The sequence below is a fragment of the Eptesicus fuscus genome, chromosome 11, assembly GCF_027574615.1.
Source record: "Eptesicus fuscus isolate TK198812 chromosome 11, DD_ASM_mEF_20220401, whole genome shotgun sequence".
NCBI lineage: Eukaryota > Metazoa > Chordata > Mammalia > Chiroptera > Vespertilionidae > Eptesicus > Eptesicus fuscus.
Window position 1 is genome coordinate 22913280 of NC_072483.1, and position 19147 is coordinate 22932426.

At 37.2% G+C, this 19147-nt stretch overlaps 1 protein-coding gene across 1 annotated transcript in view; it reads right to left on the reverse strand.

Moving 5' to 3' along the window:
• LRP1B (LDL receptor related protein 1B) overlaps positions 1 to 19147 on the reverse strand; it is a 1704605-nt gene that overhangs the window by 887525 nt on the left and 797933 nt on the right. The window contains exon 5 of the mRNA XM_054723549.1: positions 12022 to 12150. Coding sequence (XP_054579524.1) covers positions 12022 to 12150 — 129 coding nt within the window. The remainder of the gene's footprint in view (positions 1 to 12021; positions 12151 to 19147) is intronic.

Genomic DNA, 19147 nt, shown 5'->3' on the forward strand with positions numbered 1-19147 from the left:
TAACTTTAAAATTTAAATGACATACTGGAGGAAGTATACTTACAATATTAGTTGTGATGTCCTTTACTGAAATAATATTCCTGTGTCTCTGCTAATTACTAACTATGGTTTTACTCTTTATATATATATATATATATATATATTTTTATATTATATATATATTTTAAAATATATTTTTATTGATTTTAGAGAGGAAGGGAGAGGCAGAGATAGAAATGTCAACGATGAGAGAGAATCATTGATTGGCTGCCTCCTGCACACCCCCTACTGGGAATGGAGCCTGCAACTTGGGCATGTAACCTTGATTGGAATTGAAGGCCAACACTCGTTATCCACTGAGATAAACTGGCTAGAGTTGGTTTTACTCCATAGACAAATAAATTTAAGGCTTAGCATGGGATGAGGGGGGCCATTGAAACATAAGAACCCATAAAAATCATCAAGGGCTAAGGATATGAATGAATTAAGGATCATCACAGCCAATGATTAATTGACATTAATTCGTAATGGCAAAGAAAGCATGCAGTCAGTATTCTAACTTAGGGAACCAAGACTTGGCTTGAATAAGCCTCTTCTGGGCTATCAATTGATTCATACTGAAAAAGGACAATTGTCCTCATCTGCTTCAACACCCCTCATATGTCAGCAGTATAAAAACCAGTGTTTTCCTCCCAGTTATAGAGACACATATTTGTGATCCATATGATCAGAAAGTGATTACTTCCTATCACATATGTCATATTAATCAGCAGCTCACATTTTGAGTTTGCAAAGCCACCATGCAGGCCTTTCCTGAGATAATCAGGTTACCTTGTGGCCCCTTTTTGTCCACAGTGTGAAAATCATTGTGTATTTCAATATGCAAAATGAAATAAATAACACATGGTGATTTTTAATCAGGACAATTAAATATGTTTAATTGATAATTATTGAAGGACTTTATTAGTGCATCTCAAAATTTGGAGAATAATTCATTCAAATTTTAGGCTATTGAATGATTAGAATTAGCAGATAGTCTAGAGATGATCAATTCACATTATTTTTTAATTTCTTAGTCACTTTCCTAATTATAGCAAGATGGAACTACTTTAGCTATATAAACACATTTTTCCTAATTTAGATATGTCCCTCCAAGTTGTAAGTTTGTAATGACTGAGTTAAATGTAATAGATATTGGCTCATTAAAAACTGCCTTTAAATAACTCCTGTTCATAAAGTAGTTCCTATTTAAAAGCATGAGGTCTTAAGAAGCACATTTATTTTGTTTCCTAAAAAGAAAAAAAAAATACTGCCTCAGTATTTGCATATGCATTTAACAAATATTTATTGAGCATGGCTAGCTTCTGCCAGGCACTGCTGTAGATGCTAGAGATATTAAGTGTTAACAAAACTAATAAAACTCCCATGTTCATAGAGCTTATATTTTAGTGGGGGGAACACAAAATAAACAAGTAAATAAATGCTATTTAATATGATTGGGCAGTGATGAATTCTATAAAGAAAAGTAAAGTAATGGGAATGTGGGCTGCTCCTTGGGGAGAATAGTTTAACTCAGAATGTATTTAAAAGTTTGAAATGAACTTTTTATGAGAAAGAATGGATTCAAGGGTGACTCTAATATTTTGGCTTGAACAATTGGGTAACTGGGGGTGACATTTACCAAGATGGAAAACTTTGAAAAAGCATTGTAATAAGGGGAGAAAATCAAGGGATTGGAAAACACCGAGTTTGATATTTCTATTAATTCCAGATGTAGATATTGAGTTGGCTCTGAATAGTCAAGTGAGCCTTGAGTTCAATAGAGATGCTACGACTGGTGATAATAACCTGGGAGTCCCAGTCTCAGATGTTCTATAAAATCTTGGAAGATCATGCGTTTTTAAAGGCATGATACAGGATAAGTGCACTTATGAAATCAATCAAGTAAGAAAAGTTCAAAGGACTGAACACTGAATTGTGCCAATAAATACTGGCACTGTGAGAATAATGCAACAAAATAAACTGATAAAACATGTCCTGTAAGGTAAGAGGAAACTCCAAGAATATGTTGCTTTGAAAGGTAATGTATTCAGGAGGAGACCAGGGTAAGGTGCTGCTTAAACTGATAACTGAGTAATTTGGCAATTGGAGGTCATTGGTAACCTTGATAATAAAGGTGTTAGGTGGGTGATAAGAATGTAAGATCCACTGAAGTGCATTCAAGAGAGATGGGGAGGAAATGGAGAAAGATAACACATTTTGTGAGTTTTTATTTAAAGAGAAAAGAGAAATAGAGTGGTAGTGGAGAACAATATAGATTTAAAGAAAGTTGCTTCATGTCATCTTTACAACATGCTTTTATGCTGATAGGACTGATACAGGAGAAGAGAAAATACTGATGAGCAAGAAATAAAGAAGGCGATTGCATATGTATACTTCTTGAGCAGAAGAAAGAAGATGAAATTGATGCACATTTGAAGGATTGGCCTCAGGAGCAAAGTCAAATTGTTCTTTGATTCAAATCAGAGGAAGGTGGAGTGATTTGTTCTAGATTCAAAGAAATTGGTAGATTTAATTAAGTTTGTAGTGAGAAAATTATCTTTTGCTTGTTTCTACTTTCTCAGGGAAATATGAAACCAGATCCTTAGAATAAGATAGAAAAAGGTAGATAGATAAAAATTAATTATCTAGGCATAGATAATTAAGGTCATGTAATCTATTTCTTTGTTTTCTGAAAGGAGGTAAATATACAACCTATACGTTAGATTTAAATTTTCTATTATGTTATTAAAAAGGCAGATTAGCTCTAAGTACTGAATGGTGATTATATATCAAATTTCTAGCTATTTTCCTAGATATACTCTGCAATTTGACAATTAAGTTGTTCTAAATTTCTGAAGATATTAAGAAAAAATTCATATAATAATTTGGCAAAAATTATCTTGTATGGGAAGACGAAAACTTTGTGAGTCCTAGTGCTAAAGAGAAATGCTTAAACACTTTAAAATGCAATCAATACAATGGATTTTCTTTTCTCAGGATTAAAATGACTCTAAGCAGCTTGACTAGGGAGAATATGCAGAATATTAGTCATCAAAGTCAAGGTCAAGATAAAATCTAGAGGGAAGAGTGCCAAGGGTAATTCTCTAACTGCTGTTATTACCTTGTTGATTGAAATTGATACAGGGATGCCTTGAAGGCTCTCTGAAAACATTTTGTTTTCTTATTAGAATAAAAATATTATTCTTTTTCTCAGGTTTTAAGTTCCACCCCGCCTCCTCTCAATATTTTAATAACTATATACTTCTACTTTCCCCAAACAAAGCAATAAAAAGTTATATAATTATGTATATCCTTGCCTCATCTTAAAATTAAACCCTGTATAATTTCTATAAATTTAAAAGTGCCTCATTTCTGTTTATTTTTCATTATATTTGTCCAATTTGAAGGCAAAGAAAGGGAGTTAATTGTAGAGCATATTATCTATTACATATTCTAATTGAGGATTTAATTAATTGTTCAATAGCTATTCTAAAGTTCGTTGTGCATTTTCTAAAAAAAAAAAAAAAAGTTTATTGATTCTCAATATAGAGCCCATAAATGTGGCCATGTAATTCTTTATACCCAAACAAAGAAGTCCTCAGCTAGATTGCAGTTAAAATGTTACGTGGCAATGAAAATGGAAGACATGCATTTTATCTGTATCTGAGATTGCCTTTGACTATGAGTAAATCAAAGGTGTTATGACACATAAGACACCATGGTTGTGTTCACTGTTATCAATCTTGCAACTTTGTTGCTGGAAAAAAAGATTCAGGATATCAAGAAAGGTGTAGACTGTGAAAGTGATTTCCTCTAGCAAAAATTCTTAAAAAATAAACAAAGAAGTAAAAACCACACAGAATATTAAATCTTAACACTGGCATTCTCATTAACAGTGTTTGAATAGCAAAAAGAAGTGTGATGTTTAATTTTAGTGATGAAAATTCCATCAGAAATTCTTGCCCTATCCTGTCACAAAATGTGATTTCTAACTGAGTGAAGGGCCAGAGATGTAGGGTGGGAATACTCCAAAAATACAGAAATATGTTGTTCATTGGCCATGCCAGGATTTCAAAGGCAGGTTGCAAAGCTCTGGTATTTTTATAGGATATTGGCTCAGGCAATACTGCCTGATTACAGGAGGGATAGCCTTTCTCAGCTATCCTCGCACACCAAGCTCACTGGAATTGCATGTTTATCTGAGGAGGGCCTTGGTGAAGCGGGCACACATTTATGGAGCTTATGCAGAACTCCCCAAACCAATTTTTGACGTCAATTCTATAATGAAGGCAGCATGATCCCTGAATAGCAGGATAAAACTAGTAAAGCACCCCATTGTCCTTTGTACCTATTCCAGCAATTTGACTTTTCAACATCCCAGCCCACTTATTCTACTTCCTGAATGTTTAGAAAGAAAATTGCTTTAGCACCCAACAAATATTTACCAAGCATGGACTCTTTCCAGGCACTAAGCTATATCTCTGCCACTCACCACTTACCACAGTATACTTCCCACCATGCATATGGGACTGAGTAAAGAACAGCACTCTGGATTACTCTGCTCCTGCCTAGCTCAGAGAGTCTCATATACAATCATGTCATCAAGTATCACTCACAGTTATGCCTCAGTGAAATGACAAATTGTGCAGCAACTACACCTTTGGACCACATAAAACTAATAAAAGCTCAGAACAGTAAATCTTCATGTGTCCAGACATAACCACATATCATTCTGCAGGAAGCCCTTCTTAGCCAGATGGTATGCTAAAACAGGTCTGATCTACTAGTCTCATAAGCAATCAAGGTCACTAGGCTTACTGTTACCCTTCCTAAGAACACTAACTTTTTAACATTGACTGGTTCTCTTTTAGAAGGGAAAAAAAGGCAAAGAAATTATATTTTAATAAGTGAATTCTGAGTACCTTAAGTGGCTGCTAAGACTCTGATACCCTGAGCAGGAAACTATTTCCTTACTATTCAGGCACCTGCCCATTCTTCCAGTAAGCAAAACCAGCCCTGGCTGATAACCGTGGATGATTCCTAACATTCCAAATAGAAACTTAAACTATTTATTAACAGGTAATAACAGAGTTAGAGGTTAGATGTAGGAGCCATAGAAAGTTATCTTTTGTATTACTTCTCTGTTTTCTAAGAATTGTTGTAAAGAAAACAACAAGTGGTAAAAAAAACACTGGCTGGAAATACGCTTCTGTGGATTATACAGAGATTACTATTTGTATTTATTGCAACAAAGAAATCCATTGCCTAAATAGTCTGACACTCCTCCCTCCCGCCCTAATCAGTGAACAGTAAACTATAAGCTGTAATAGAATCTCAACATTATTTAATGGGCTCTCTTCTCTCACTGCTCTGTTTGTTCCATGGCAAACAGGTACACACACTTTCTCTCTCAGCACCATTTAATGCAGGGCCTGTACATTGATAGCATGTAAGTATTTAGTGCTTTTTATCCTACTACTACCATAGTACAATCAGTAGAGCCGTATTAGTTCCCCAGAAATGTATGCTGGCGTAAGTGCCTGACTTCAGCAAGTGGCTGGGACACTGAAAAGTACAGTCCAATGAGCCTGCATTTATCAGCACTAAAAATGGAAACAGTTCAAAAATTAAACACCCTTGGCTATTACTTTCACGCTTACAGATTCTACATGAACCGACTTTCAGCCCTGGGTGCCCACATCTAAATCAGTTAAAAGCAAGTTAAATAAAATAAAATAAAAAACTTTTTATTTTCATATTTGACAGGTTACCAGTAATCTAATCTCAAAACAATGTAAAAATATACAGGAAGTTTTAGTAGCTGCCTATAAATGCTTTGACAGTTCATTTAAATGTTTCTTCAAGTGACAAACCCTAATGTTTAATTTATATATTACTAGCTTTTATCGTGTATCCCATTCAAATTAATAAACACTCATCATGACATTCATATTCTAGTTTTTTTCTTCCTTCATTGTTTTATCAAGTATGCATATTTATTTACTTGTTTGTTTGTTTCTTCCCTGTCAGTCTAGATTTTATCTCCTGAGAGATAAGCTAATTCATCCTGAGAGATCCATTGTTATATTAATGAATGTCCTATGCCAGAGGCAGTTGAGCTAATCATTCCATCAATTTTTACATTTGAAACAACGCTATGATAATCCACCTTCAAATCACAAGACTGAAGATATTACAGCAGGGAGATTCCTTTGTGTGAAGGGCAAATTTAGATAAGTTGAAATTATTTCTAATCTTTTATTTTATTGAAATTATTCTAATATTTAATTTTATTGTTTTTAATTTAATTTATTTTTCTATTACTATTTATGCCCTCTTCCAACCCGCCCTCCCCACCCCCCACTGCAATCACCACACTGTTGTCCATGTTCATGAGTTCTCTCTTTTCCTTTTTGCTCAATCGCTCCACTCCCCCCCACACCCTCCCATTTCCACCAGAGCTGCCTGCCTGCTGTCTATCTATGAGTCTGTGTCTGTTTTGCTTGGTAGTTCAGTTTGTTTATTAAGCTCCACATATGAATGAAATCATATGTTACTTGTCTATCTTTGACTGGCTTATTTCTCTCAGCAGAATGTTCTCCAGGTCCATTCATGCTGTCACAAAGGGTAAATTTTTCTTCCCTTATATGGCAGAGTAGCATTCCATTGTGTAAATGTACCACATATTTTTTTATCCACTCATTTACTGATGGACACTTGGGCTGCTTCCAAATCTTAGCTATTGTAAATAATGCTGCAATAAACATAGGAGTACATATATACTTTTGAATTAGTGTTTCAGGTTTCTATGGGTAATTTCCCAGAAGTGTAATTGTTGCGTAATAAGGCAGTTCCATTTTCAATTTTTTGAGGTAACTCCATACTACTTCCACAGTGGCTGCAAAAATCTACATTCCCACCAAGAGTGTACAAGGGTTCCCTTTTCTCTACACCCTCGACAACACTTATTAAACATTCATTGTTTAGTAACATGTTAGTTAGCATTGTTTAGTAACATGTCGTGTCTATTTCAGGTTTCTACTTGTGATTGATTTCAAGTTTCATAGCATTATGTCAGAGAGGATGCTTGATATAATTGCAATCTTCTTAAATTTGTTGATACTTGTTTTGTGTCCTAACATGTGTTCTATCCTAGAAAATGTTCCATGGGCATTTGGAAAGAATGTATATTCTGCTGCTTTGGGGTGGAATGCTCTGAAGATATCAATTAAATCCATTTGATCCGCTGTGCCATTTAAAGTCGACATCTCTTTATTGATCTTCTGTCTGGAAAATCTGTCCATTGATGTCATGGGTGTTAAAGATTCCCAACTATAACTATATTACTGTCAATCTTTCCCTTTATGTCCATCAAGATCTGCTTTACATATTCATGTGCTCCTATGTTGAGTACATAAATGTTTACAAGGGTCATATCCTCTTGTTGGATTGATCCCTTTATCATTATGTAGTGTCCTTCTTTGTCTCTTACTATAGCATTGGCTTTAAAGTCTATTCTGTCAAATATAAGTATTGCTACCCCAGCTTTTATTTTCTTTCCATTTGCATAAAATATATTTTCCCATCTCTTTAGTCTGTGTGTATCTTTTGTTCTGAGGTGGGTCTCTTGAAGACAGCATATACATGGGTCTTGTTTTCTTATCAAATCAGCTACCTTATTGTATTTAAAGTGATTGCTGATAGCTACATTTTATTTTTTCAAGTATTTTTTTTCTTTTTCTTAATCTTCCTCCTTTTCTTAAAGCAACAAATGGTGGTAACAAATTTCTTTAGTTTTTTCTTGTCTGGGAAGCTCTTCATTTCTTCTTCAATTTTTGTTTTCTTTTGCTTTGTTTTGTTCATTCTCACCAGAGGATATTTTTTCCATTGATTTTTAGAGAAAGTAGAAGGGAGAGAGGGAGGTAAGAGAAAGAGAGAGAGAGAGAAACATAAATGTGAGAGAAACACATCGATTGGTTATCTCCTGCACGCATCCTTACAGGGGCGAGGATTGAGCCTTGACCAGAATGGAACCCGTGAAGCTTCAGTCGACAGGCTGACACTCTACCATTCAGCCAAACTGGCAAGGGCATGACTAGTCCTTTTTGATGGTTTCTTTATCATTTTTTATACTGTTGAGAATCCTTATAATCGTTACTCTGAACTCTGTATCTGATAAATTGCTTACCTCTACTTCATTTAGCTCTTTTTCTGGAGAATTCTCGTGTTCCTTCATTGCCTGATTCTCTGATTCCCCATTTTGGCTGCTTGTTTGAGTTTGTTTCTATGTATTAAGTAGATCTTCTACTACTCCCAGTCTTGGTAGGGGAAACTTATGTAGTAGGTGACCTGTGGGACCTAGTGGCACCATCTTCCTGATTACCAGAACTCAGTGCTCTTAATAATGTCCCTTGTTTGATTGTGTGGGCCATCCTGTTGTAACTGAGTCTTGGTTGCTATTGACCTATTTGTGCATGGGTTCAACCCTCAGACTGGCAGACAGTGAGGCTCAACCCCCAACACAGCATGCAGGCTGCTCTGCAGGTGCTGATCACACAAAGTGGAATCGGCTTCAGCAGGGTTTGGTGCCTGCCAATATCCCCTGTGGATATGCTGCTTGTGAAGATTATTGCATCCTACTCTGTTGTTTGAAGCTGGCCACTGGGTGTATTGGTTCTGGGTCTCTTCAGAGGGACTCTGGTGCAGGCCAATGTCACATACTGTCTGTGACTGGCCTTGACCAACCTACATGGAGCTTTCAGTAATCCACAGCTTGTGGATCCCTCTACTGGGCCTGGGTGCATGCATTAAGGTCTGCTTTTACTCAAGTGTGCATATTTAAATTAAAGTTATTTTATGAAGTACATTGTAGACGTTTTTTTTTTTCCATTTAGAAAGTACTTATTTTGCTATAAAATAGATAGTTGGACTAGATTACCTTTGAAGTTCCTCCCAACTCTGAAATGATTGTGTCTATATTTCAGTAGTCAGGTCAATATTACTAAAGAACTGCATTACATGAATTCACAGAAATCAAAAGGCTTCCTGCCTAACATTAATCTCTTTCCCCATCGCTACAGAGCCTAAAGTCACTCATTCTCCTCTATTAGAGTTAGTTCTTAAAAGTGCTCTTAAGACTTATAAATTTTATCTGGATTCAGGTATTATATGACAAAGGAGGGATAATCAATTAATTTATTAATTTACCTAATTACTACCAATTATCACACTGAAAATACCACATACCCACAAGCTTTGAGGTGAACAGCTGGGGAGCAAATATGATACCATTCTGTACTAAACTAGTTCATCACCTTTATAAAGTAGCTTCCCAGCCAGCTGACTCTGCCTGCTCATTCAAGGCTACTTCTTCCAGATTATTTCCCCATCATCTAGTAAGGCCTTTGCAGTTCCTGTCTCTTGGGCCTACTTCTAGCCGCCCACTGTATACTTTGGGCTTGATATTTTTATATTGTTCTTTCTAAAACCTAGAGATCTTTTTCATACATCCGCTATCTTGAGTCAGCTCATTCTAACCTTCCCTAGTTTCCCATACTCCCACTTCCTGAGAGCCCTGGACCTCTGGCTTGAGTTGGAGGAAAGTCAGCTTCTAATAGGGTAGAATTATAGAGGGGAAAAAGGAGGGGCCAAGGTAAGCAGTCAGGTAATGGAAAGGAGAATGACAAAGCGTTAAGATAAAGGTGGTTTAATTTATAACTTTTTTCCTAGCAACCATCAGTCACAGCAATACTACAGTATGATAAAATTGTCATAAAAAATGTAAAGCTGATGAAAGAAATAGAATTTTATACATAACTGAAGCAAAACATATCCTAAGGCTCACTTGTTATCAATATGAAAAATCTAAAGCAAAACCAATAGTTTTCCTTTTGAACTGTACAAATATACTGGTTCAAATATCCCTGTGACCTTTAGAATTAGCATATGTTATAGATTTTTGCCCATTTAGTTTATTATTCGCAACTCATTGTTCTAAAACTACAAACCACAGAAACTTTCCCAAAGAAACTGTGTATTTTCAAACTCTGGAGGCCAATGTTGTCATCAAGCCAACCAACCATAAGTGAGGACATTTATATACTCTATTATCAATTCTAGAGTTATCAATATCCTTGAAGCAGCATCCCGTTATCATATACCAACCCTCTCTGATTACACTCTGTTATTGTCAGAAACCCGCTCCGTGCAGAAAGAGAGAAAGTGCCTCTTTGTATCAGGTTTACTACATTACACTCCGCCTGTGTAGCCACAACAATATTGTGTGGATCAATAGAAACGGCAAAGAACTGGCCTTCTATTTCCTTATTCCATCAATATTTAAAATCAGGACTCTCAGTGGTGGGCAAAGAGCATGTAACCTGACCTAATTTTTCTCAAGGATTGCCTCAGAAAAATAAATAGGCCTTCATAAACTAAATCAGCAATTCAAATAAATAGAGAGTAAAAGAGTTTCTGTCTGGGCAATTTTGTATACGAATATGTTTTGTAAATAATTAAACACACTATCTCAGGGAAATCATTGCAATTATAACATGAGGATTTGCTGTAAAGGGAGACAGCAGCAGCAGCTTGCTGAGCAAATCCAATGTTTGAACAATCTGGCTTTAAAAAAGAGAATCCCATCCCACACCTAATTTTCTCATTGCTAATAAGTGAGGTAGGAGGACATTCATTAATTTATCAAAACACCATAATTTTAAAGCGCATTAAGTAGATCCAGATTTGGGGGAAGTTAGAAGAAGCCAGATGGAATATGATGTATAATAACTTTCCTATATTATTCCAAAGCTAATTCAGCCCACAAAAAATTAACATTATCCTATCGTTACTATCCCATCTGAAGGCCACTTCATTAGCAAATCAACAATACTCACTGAGTGTTTATTGTAGACTGAACTTGTGTAGAAACGATAGGCTTTATTTGCAGGTAAGAGGTAAAAGGAAGATAGTTTTGAATCAACGAAATTCACATAAGTGTGGAACACTCATTTTAGTAATTATAATTAGAAAGAAAAGTTCCTTTTTTCCTTCCCTTACTCCCTCCCTCAGTCTTTCCCTCCATTATTCATTTCTTCCATCCACAAATATTGAGTACCTTTATGTCCCAAACTAGTTCTATAGCCTAATGCTTACATTATTCTAGGGAAATCAGATGTAAAAGACTAGTATATAAATTAGTTCATTTTAAATGGTAGCGTTATAAAGAAAATAAAACTAGAAAATAACAGTTATAAAGTAGGCATGGATAATTAAATAAAATTGGAAAGTAAGGTAGTGATGGAGAGGGTACACACCATTAAATAGAATGGTCAGAGAAGGACATTCTGAATGTTGACATTTCAGTCAAAACTTGAATATTAAGAATGTGAATATCATAGAGAAAAGCATTGCAGACAGGTAAACAGCAAGTGGAAAAATGTCAAAACAAAAGCAATGTGGTTGAAGAAGGGCCAGAAAACCAGTATGACTGGTGTGTGATGAAAGGAGAATAGTGATAGGTGAGATTGGAAAGGTAAATGGTACCAGTCCATTAGACTCTTATAGGACCTGTGAACTGTTTGAATTGTATTCTCAATGTGAGTGAAAGTTATTGGGAGATTTTAAAGCAAGAGAGTGACATGTTCTGGTTTACATTTTAGCAGATCACTTGAACTGTTATATGGAGTATGACTCTTGGAGAGGAAACTGAAACAAATTAGGAACCTATTGCTACTCCAGGAGAGAGCTGGGTAGTGCAATCAATCCAATCCATTCCTTTTAAACAGGCTTTTGCTAATTAGAAACCTGCTGTAATGGAAAGCATTATATAATGATCAGTACAGCTACAAGAACTACTCTGGATTTCTAAGTATGGATCTACGAATTAAAATAAAGCAAAAATCTCTTTTTTCATTGTCCATATTGCTCTACTACATTTCTAAGGAAAAGGAACCGCAAAAAGGAAATAAATTTGGAAGGACAAAAATGATGATAACTTACCATTTTTGGCTTTGCAAGATCTGTTGTCTGGCTGCAGTATGTAGCCCTCCACACAACCGCAAGCATAGGACCCATACGTGTTTACGCAGGTCTGGCTGCATGCTCCATAAATGGCACATTCATCTTGATCTGAAAGGAAAATTGCATCATTTCTAAGTAGAGTTATTGTTGGGCATTTTGTTTTTCCTTGAAGAAAGCCTTTAAAAAATGTAGTTTGGAAATAGACTATTGCTTTAAAAAGGAAGGGCCGACCTAGCTGGTTTGGCTCAGTGGATAGAGTGTTGGCCTGAGGACAGAAGGGTCCCAGGTTCGATTCAAGTCAAGGGCATGTATGTTAGTTGCAGGCTCTCAGCCCTGGTCTGGGGCATTGCAGGAGGCAACCAATCCATGTGTCTCTCTCACATGGGTGTTTTTCTCTGTTTCTCCCTCTCCCTTCCACTATCTCTAAAAATTAATGAAAAAAATATCCTCAGGTGAGGATAAAAAAAAGAAGGGCCAACTTCAATAAGTCTTTTCAAAACTACACTAACTGAAATAGTAATAAATAAAATCAATAAAATTTAAAAATCAGCTAATTCATTGTTGTTTTAATAGTTATAGAAATATATGATCAAACTTAATATCACATCTTTTATTATTTTTATTAAATTAAACTTTTATTGTTGAACGTATTACATATGACCCCTATTTTTCCCCCCTTGACCCTTTCTAGCCTGCTCTCATACCCCCGCCAAGGCCTTTACTACCCTATTGTCTGTGTCCATGAGCTATGCATATATGCATACAAGGTCTCTGGCTGATCTCTTCCTACCAATCCACATCTTCTATTTTAAAAGAGGTTTTATTTACATTTTTGATGGGCAGGCTAGATGTCCTTGAATAGTTCTACAAAGGTATAAAATGCACTCCAATGAATATTTGTTGAATAGTACTACTGTTTATGACACTGACTTTTTCACTATTTTAACAATTAGTCTAATAACATAACATGGTTTTTCAATAAACATATTAAATAAGAGTTCTGAGCCAAGCTATGCAAACTACCCTCAGTAAATAAAAAAATTAAAAAAAAAACAGAGAACCATTGAGCACTTGTTAAAATGAAAATAATATCTTAATTAAATTTTATTTAAATACTAGAGGCCTGATGCACAAAATTTGTGCAAGGTCCTTGGCCCCGGCCCCTGGCTGCTGCCTCCATGGCCAGGGCCTCTGCCGTGGCCCCTGCCCACTACAGCTTTGTCAGGAAGGAAGGACGTCCGGTCTAATTAGCATATTACATTTTTATTATTTTAGATGTTTGGTCCTCATTCTACTCCCTCTCTCCTTTCTCCCTATACTTCCTTCCTACAGCAACTTGTCCAAATATCCATAAACAGCAGGTATTTAATGATTCTTAATCAAGTGGGCAAAAACACAAATTCTGTCAGTCAATAATTTAGACTAATATGTGTCTTTATTCTGTTCTGTGTACCAAGAACTATACTAATCCCCCCAAAAAAAATCCCAATTGATAAAACATGGTTCCTACCCTTAAGTGAAATGAGTCTAGTGAAATATAATTTTGATTTTATGGATTTTCTTACAATAGAGATAGTCATACTCTAGTTATGATACAGATATAGAGAAGTAAGTAAAACTGCTTGGAGTTAGAGAGAGAATGTTAAGTAAAGGCTGTATATTAAGCTGAGTTAAAGAATAATTTGGATTTTCTCAAACTGAATAAAAAGGGATGAGATGGAATGGGGCATCCTAGTTTACCAAAATAGCATGTGAAAAGGTATCGGGATGACATACTGGGGATTTCAAAAAAGTGTAAAGAGTTGAGTGGAGTAAGTGTGTATAAGGGAAGCGGTAAGAGATGGCATGGGGAAAGTAGTTTTAAGGCCAGCTAATGAAGTTATTGTATGCTAAACTAAAAGGCTATGCATTACACCTATACTTTGGGAAGCATTAATTAGATAAGCTACTTCATCAACTTTATATTTTAAAACTAAACAAAAAAATGGATTGGTGAAAGTAGTGTAGAGGTTCTTGAAATATAGTTATGTACTAATTTCTCTCAATAAACTTTATTTTATTATTATTTTTAAATATATTTTATTGATTTTTTACAGAGAGGGAGAGGGATAGAGAGCTAGAAACATCGATGAGAGAGAAACATCGACCAGCTGCCTCCTGCACACCCCCTACCGGGGATGTGCCTGCAACCAATGTACATGCCCTTGACCGAAATCGAACCTGGGACCCTTCAGTCCGCAGGCCGACGCTCTATCCACTGAGCCAAACCGGTTTTGGCAATAAACTTTATTTTGAAGTCATTATATTTTGAATTAAGTCAGTGGCAATAAAAATGAAAAAAAAGGAAATTAACTCAAATATTTAACAAACAGAATAGGCAACATGTGAAGACTAATTGGATATGATGGAACTGAATGGTGGTCCAATTTGATATGAAGTATATACTTCAGTGGAGATATCATGGGAGGAAATAGTGAGTTTGGTTTGGATGTGTTATATTTGAGGAGTCTGTAGGGTATTCTGGAGTAAATGACTAACAAGTAGTTGGAAATATGAAACTGGCAAGATTAGTGAGATCTGTCTTGGAGTGTTTGGGAGTCAATAGCATATGGATAATATAATTAAAAACAAACAAAACAAAAAAAACAAATAGCAGAGGGTTAGATCAACAACAAGAAAAAGAAAAGAAAGAAGTGAGAAAAGCTTGGAAAGTGCACAATACTGCAATATTAAAAAGGCAGGAGCCTCCTCTGAAGGAGACTTCATGAGAAATGTAAGGAATTATGGAAGGTGACATAGTGTAATACTCAATGAAGAAACCCAGTAATATAGATATTGAAACTGTCGTTAGGTTTTAGAAGTTAGCACATGGTGCAGTTACCTTGGCGTAGTGAAAAGGGGATGCTGCCATAAATGGCAGGTAGATCTTATTAACTGGAATGTGCTTTTGTTTTATGGAGTCCCTAAGGGGAATTGAATATATAAACTTTGGCCTATTAATTGTGTTTCCTCATTGGAACTTGGAAATACTGAATTTGAAGAGATGTTGAGACTCTTGGAAACAATTTTGGAGGAAGGGGATGAGGAAATGACACAGAAAAAGAAAGAAGACAAGAGAAGCAAACAAGATGGCTAATGAGGTTGTGGTGTGAATTGGATTAAACTGCTATGGTATAATAAAATATACATTTCTTTTTGGTCTTCAGTTCCTCAAACCCTTGTATTTTCTGAGCAATAGGAGTGTCCTTAGTTATTTATAACTAGTGCCCTGGTGCACGGATTCCTGAAGATTGAAAGGAAATTAATTAGAAGGTGGCTGGTGGGATAAGACTGGGTGAGATGAGCTGGACATGCCCTGGAGCCAAACTCCAGTGGTCCCTCCCCTGCCGGCCATACCTGGGGTGGTGCAGTGGCTCGAAGATTGAAGATCGTCTGCAGAGTGAGAGGAGTCCCCCCAGGATGTGGGGTCCCTCAGCCTGGCCTGTGGGGATCAGGCTGAAACAGACTCTCCGACATCCCCCAAGAGGTCCCGGATTGGGAGAGGGCAGTTCTGGGGTGATGCTCCCTCCTCTCTGGTTCTGTGTGTGTCACCCGAGAACCTCAGCTGCCAAGTCACCACAGCTTGGCAGCTCCTGTGTTGAATGTCTGCCCCCTGATGGTCAGTGCACGTCATAGCTACTAGTACTGGACGGTCGCTTAACCATAGATATAGATAGATATAGATATAGATATAGATATAGATATAGATATAGATATAGATATAGATATAGATATAGATGATATAGATATAGATATAGATATAGATATAGATATAGATATAGATATAGATATAGATATATAGATATAGATATAGATATAGATATAGATATAGATATAGATATAGATATAGATATAGATATAGATATAGATAGATATAGATAAGGCCCTTTGGAATACACCAGAGTCTATGCTAGTGAGGTCACTTAGGGTGGAACTACTAGATAATGTCAGGATGGGGGCTAGTCACCACAAAGACCAAACAGAACTCTCAGCCCCATCTTCTGACCACCCAAAGCTCAGAAAGATATTTAGTAAAGAAAAGCCAAAAGATTATTGAGAAGCTAAGGGGCCATTTTAATTAGAAAACTATGCATTTGTATGGCATTAATTTGCACTTTTCTCAGATTTCTTCCACTTTGTATATTAACTAGCCTGCATTCATGGATGGCTTGTTCGAAGTAAGTAGCTTTGGGGATAGAAAGAATAGTCTTTGAAGCTAAATCTACAGTGATAATGAAATAAATGAAATCTTATATTTGGTAAAGTCCAGTCCATAATGGCAAAAAATGATTCTTATCTATTTGCACAGATGGTTAAACTTTCATGTTATTGTCTCTTATTTTAGTTTTTCTGATACCATTATGTTATCCAGGAGAGCAATATGACTAATGATTTCTTTTGTTCTTTCTCCTTAGCCAGAATGTACTGCTGTGACATTGATATAACTCCCCCAAAATTGACCACAAAGAAGTAGGCATGTCATTACTTTTAATGCTGCCTACTTTCTTACTTTAAGGACAGAAAATATCCTGGAAATATGGCTTCTGGAGAGTGTAAATGATGTTCAAACCTGGCCACTCAGGAGTGCAGAGAAAGAAAGAAGAGCTCTTCTTCCACTGGTGACCTTCCATAGTGATTGCTGCATAATTCCTTATTTATGTTCAACAGAGGAAATTGCTTGAGGTTAACTTTATGCATTTAATGAAGAGATTCAGGAGAAGAGAGTCATCCAAAATGAGATGAAAACCCTGATTCCTATAGGAGTCAGGTGTAGCCGAAGAATAAGAAGTTTGCAGTAGAGATATAGTAGCCTACCCTGTGTGAATGACAACTGCTGGTTTAAACTAAAAATTGTAGCCTGGCCATCATAGCTCAGTGCTTGAATGTTGACCTATGAACCAGGAAGTCACGGTTCAAGTCCCAGTCAGGGCACATGCCCAGGTTTCGGGTTTGATCACCAGTGTGGGGCATGCAGGAGGCAGCCAATCAATGATTCTCTCTCATCATTGATGTTTCTATCTCTCCCTTTCCCTTCCTCTCTGAAATTAGTAAAAATATATTTTAAAAAAGAAACTAAACATTGCTTGCATGTCTGGAAGTACTATTCTCATTTGGCTGACTTTGTGATGATATGGGGTCTACTCTGCCAATTCTTGTGATTTTTTTTTTCCTCAAAGTCTGACTGTCTGTGTGCAATCTTCTAATTTTTAAGTGTTGACTTAAAAATAATGTCAGTTAAATAAATATGTCAGTTTGGTCCTGCTGTAGGCAGTTAGACAGACATGAGCAGAGCAAGGACGATGGGCCAGGTACAGAAGGTCACTAGTGTGGAAAGCCCCCAGGTAACCAGCAATGGACAATCAATTGTGGGGGAGAGCCTCAACCCCAAGGTGACTTTTCCTCCCCTAGCATATCGCTGGCCATGTGGTTTGGACCCCCTGACTTTTGTTCCCTAGAGATAACATCTATGCCTTAGTTGTATTTCAGCTCCAGGCCCAGATAAGCAATAAAACCAACCATGACTGACATCAGTGCAAGTAATTTTAGAAACAAAACAGGCAGGTTTGGGGAGCCTTAGAGATAAGGAGGATCCATGGTAGAGATGCATAGATTGAGGCTTGAAGACACCAAAATGCTTATCTTACTTGTACAGAGGATAGAGAAATGCCACAGGAAAGGGGATCAGTCCAGGCAGATGGAAACATTTCTGGCATGAGCAATAAAAACATCCATAAACCAAGGACAGAGATATCTCTGGCCTGAGCAGCTGGGAGATCAAAGGCAACTCCAACCAGCAAGATAAGGGGGAGGGAAAATGGGGGGCACCATGTAGGATTTAGACTTTGAAACTAATACTATGTAGCAGAATGACCAATGAGGAAGGCACAGGGATCCTAAATTAATAAAGAATCCAATTAGAAAGGGTCAGGCTCAGACAAAGAACTGCAGCCTTTATAAACCTGGAGACAGAGACTCAGCAAATTTTTAGATTTTTTTGGATTTAGATTTTTGCCTTTAGATAGAGAGAACAGGTTTTTCCCATTTGGGGGCTCCTCCTTTGGGGACATCCCTGCTCAGATGGAGTTTGTATATGCTTCTAGCAAACCTCTACATTTTTATTAAAGAAATATGTTAGTCCACAAATTTATTATTCAACTTTATCTGACAAGAACCCACAAGAAGAATCTGCACCCCTGAACCCCACATTTCATCAGTACCAGCTGCATTGAATAATGTCTCCCTGCCTTGGTGCTGGCCAATTAATCAGTGGAGACCACAACCCTGAAAGGACACACCTGGAAAACTGCTGAATATTCTACTGAGATCTTCCCCTGGGGCCTCCCCTAAAATTTCCATTCTTAGGATGGAGGACCCAGTGTGCTCTCCCTCCCAGGAGTACACAGAACCTTTCCCTTTCCCTTCTCCTTCCCTGCCCCAGGCACTTTACCATTAGCTTCCTCATTTCCAAGCTTCCAGGCTCCTTCCTTTACTTCCATAACCTGTTTACTAAGCTCATTTCTTCTAGTAATTACTTTGTCTACCTCTGTAACTTACCATGTAAATATTCTCTTACAGTTTTGGGTCTTGGCTCTGAATTATTTCCAAACCAGAACCCAATTACCCAAGTTTGGTCTGACCTCACCAGTCAGACACCTGGTGCAGTTCCTGCTGCCTACAACTGTCCCCTTTTAGCCAGATTATACAACCACTCGGTCTGATAGACATCCTATCTAATAAAAGAGCAATATGCAAATTGACCATCGCTCCAACACACAAGATGGCTGCCCCCATGTGGTCAAAGATGGCTGCCCCCATGTGGACACAAGATGGCCTCCACAAGATGGCCTGCAAGGGAGGGCAGTTGTGAGCGATCAGGCCAGCAGGGGAGGGTAGTTAAGGGTAACCAGGCAGGCAGAGGAGGAAAGTTGGGGGTGACCAGGCCTGCAGAGAAGGGAAGTTGGGGGGAACCCAGGCCTGCAGGGTAGAGAAGTTGGGGGGGACCAGGCCTGCAGGGGAGGGCAGTTAGGGGTGACCATGCCTGCAGGGGAGGGTAGTTAGGGGTGAC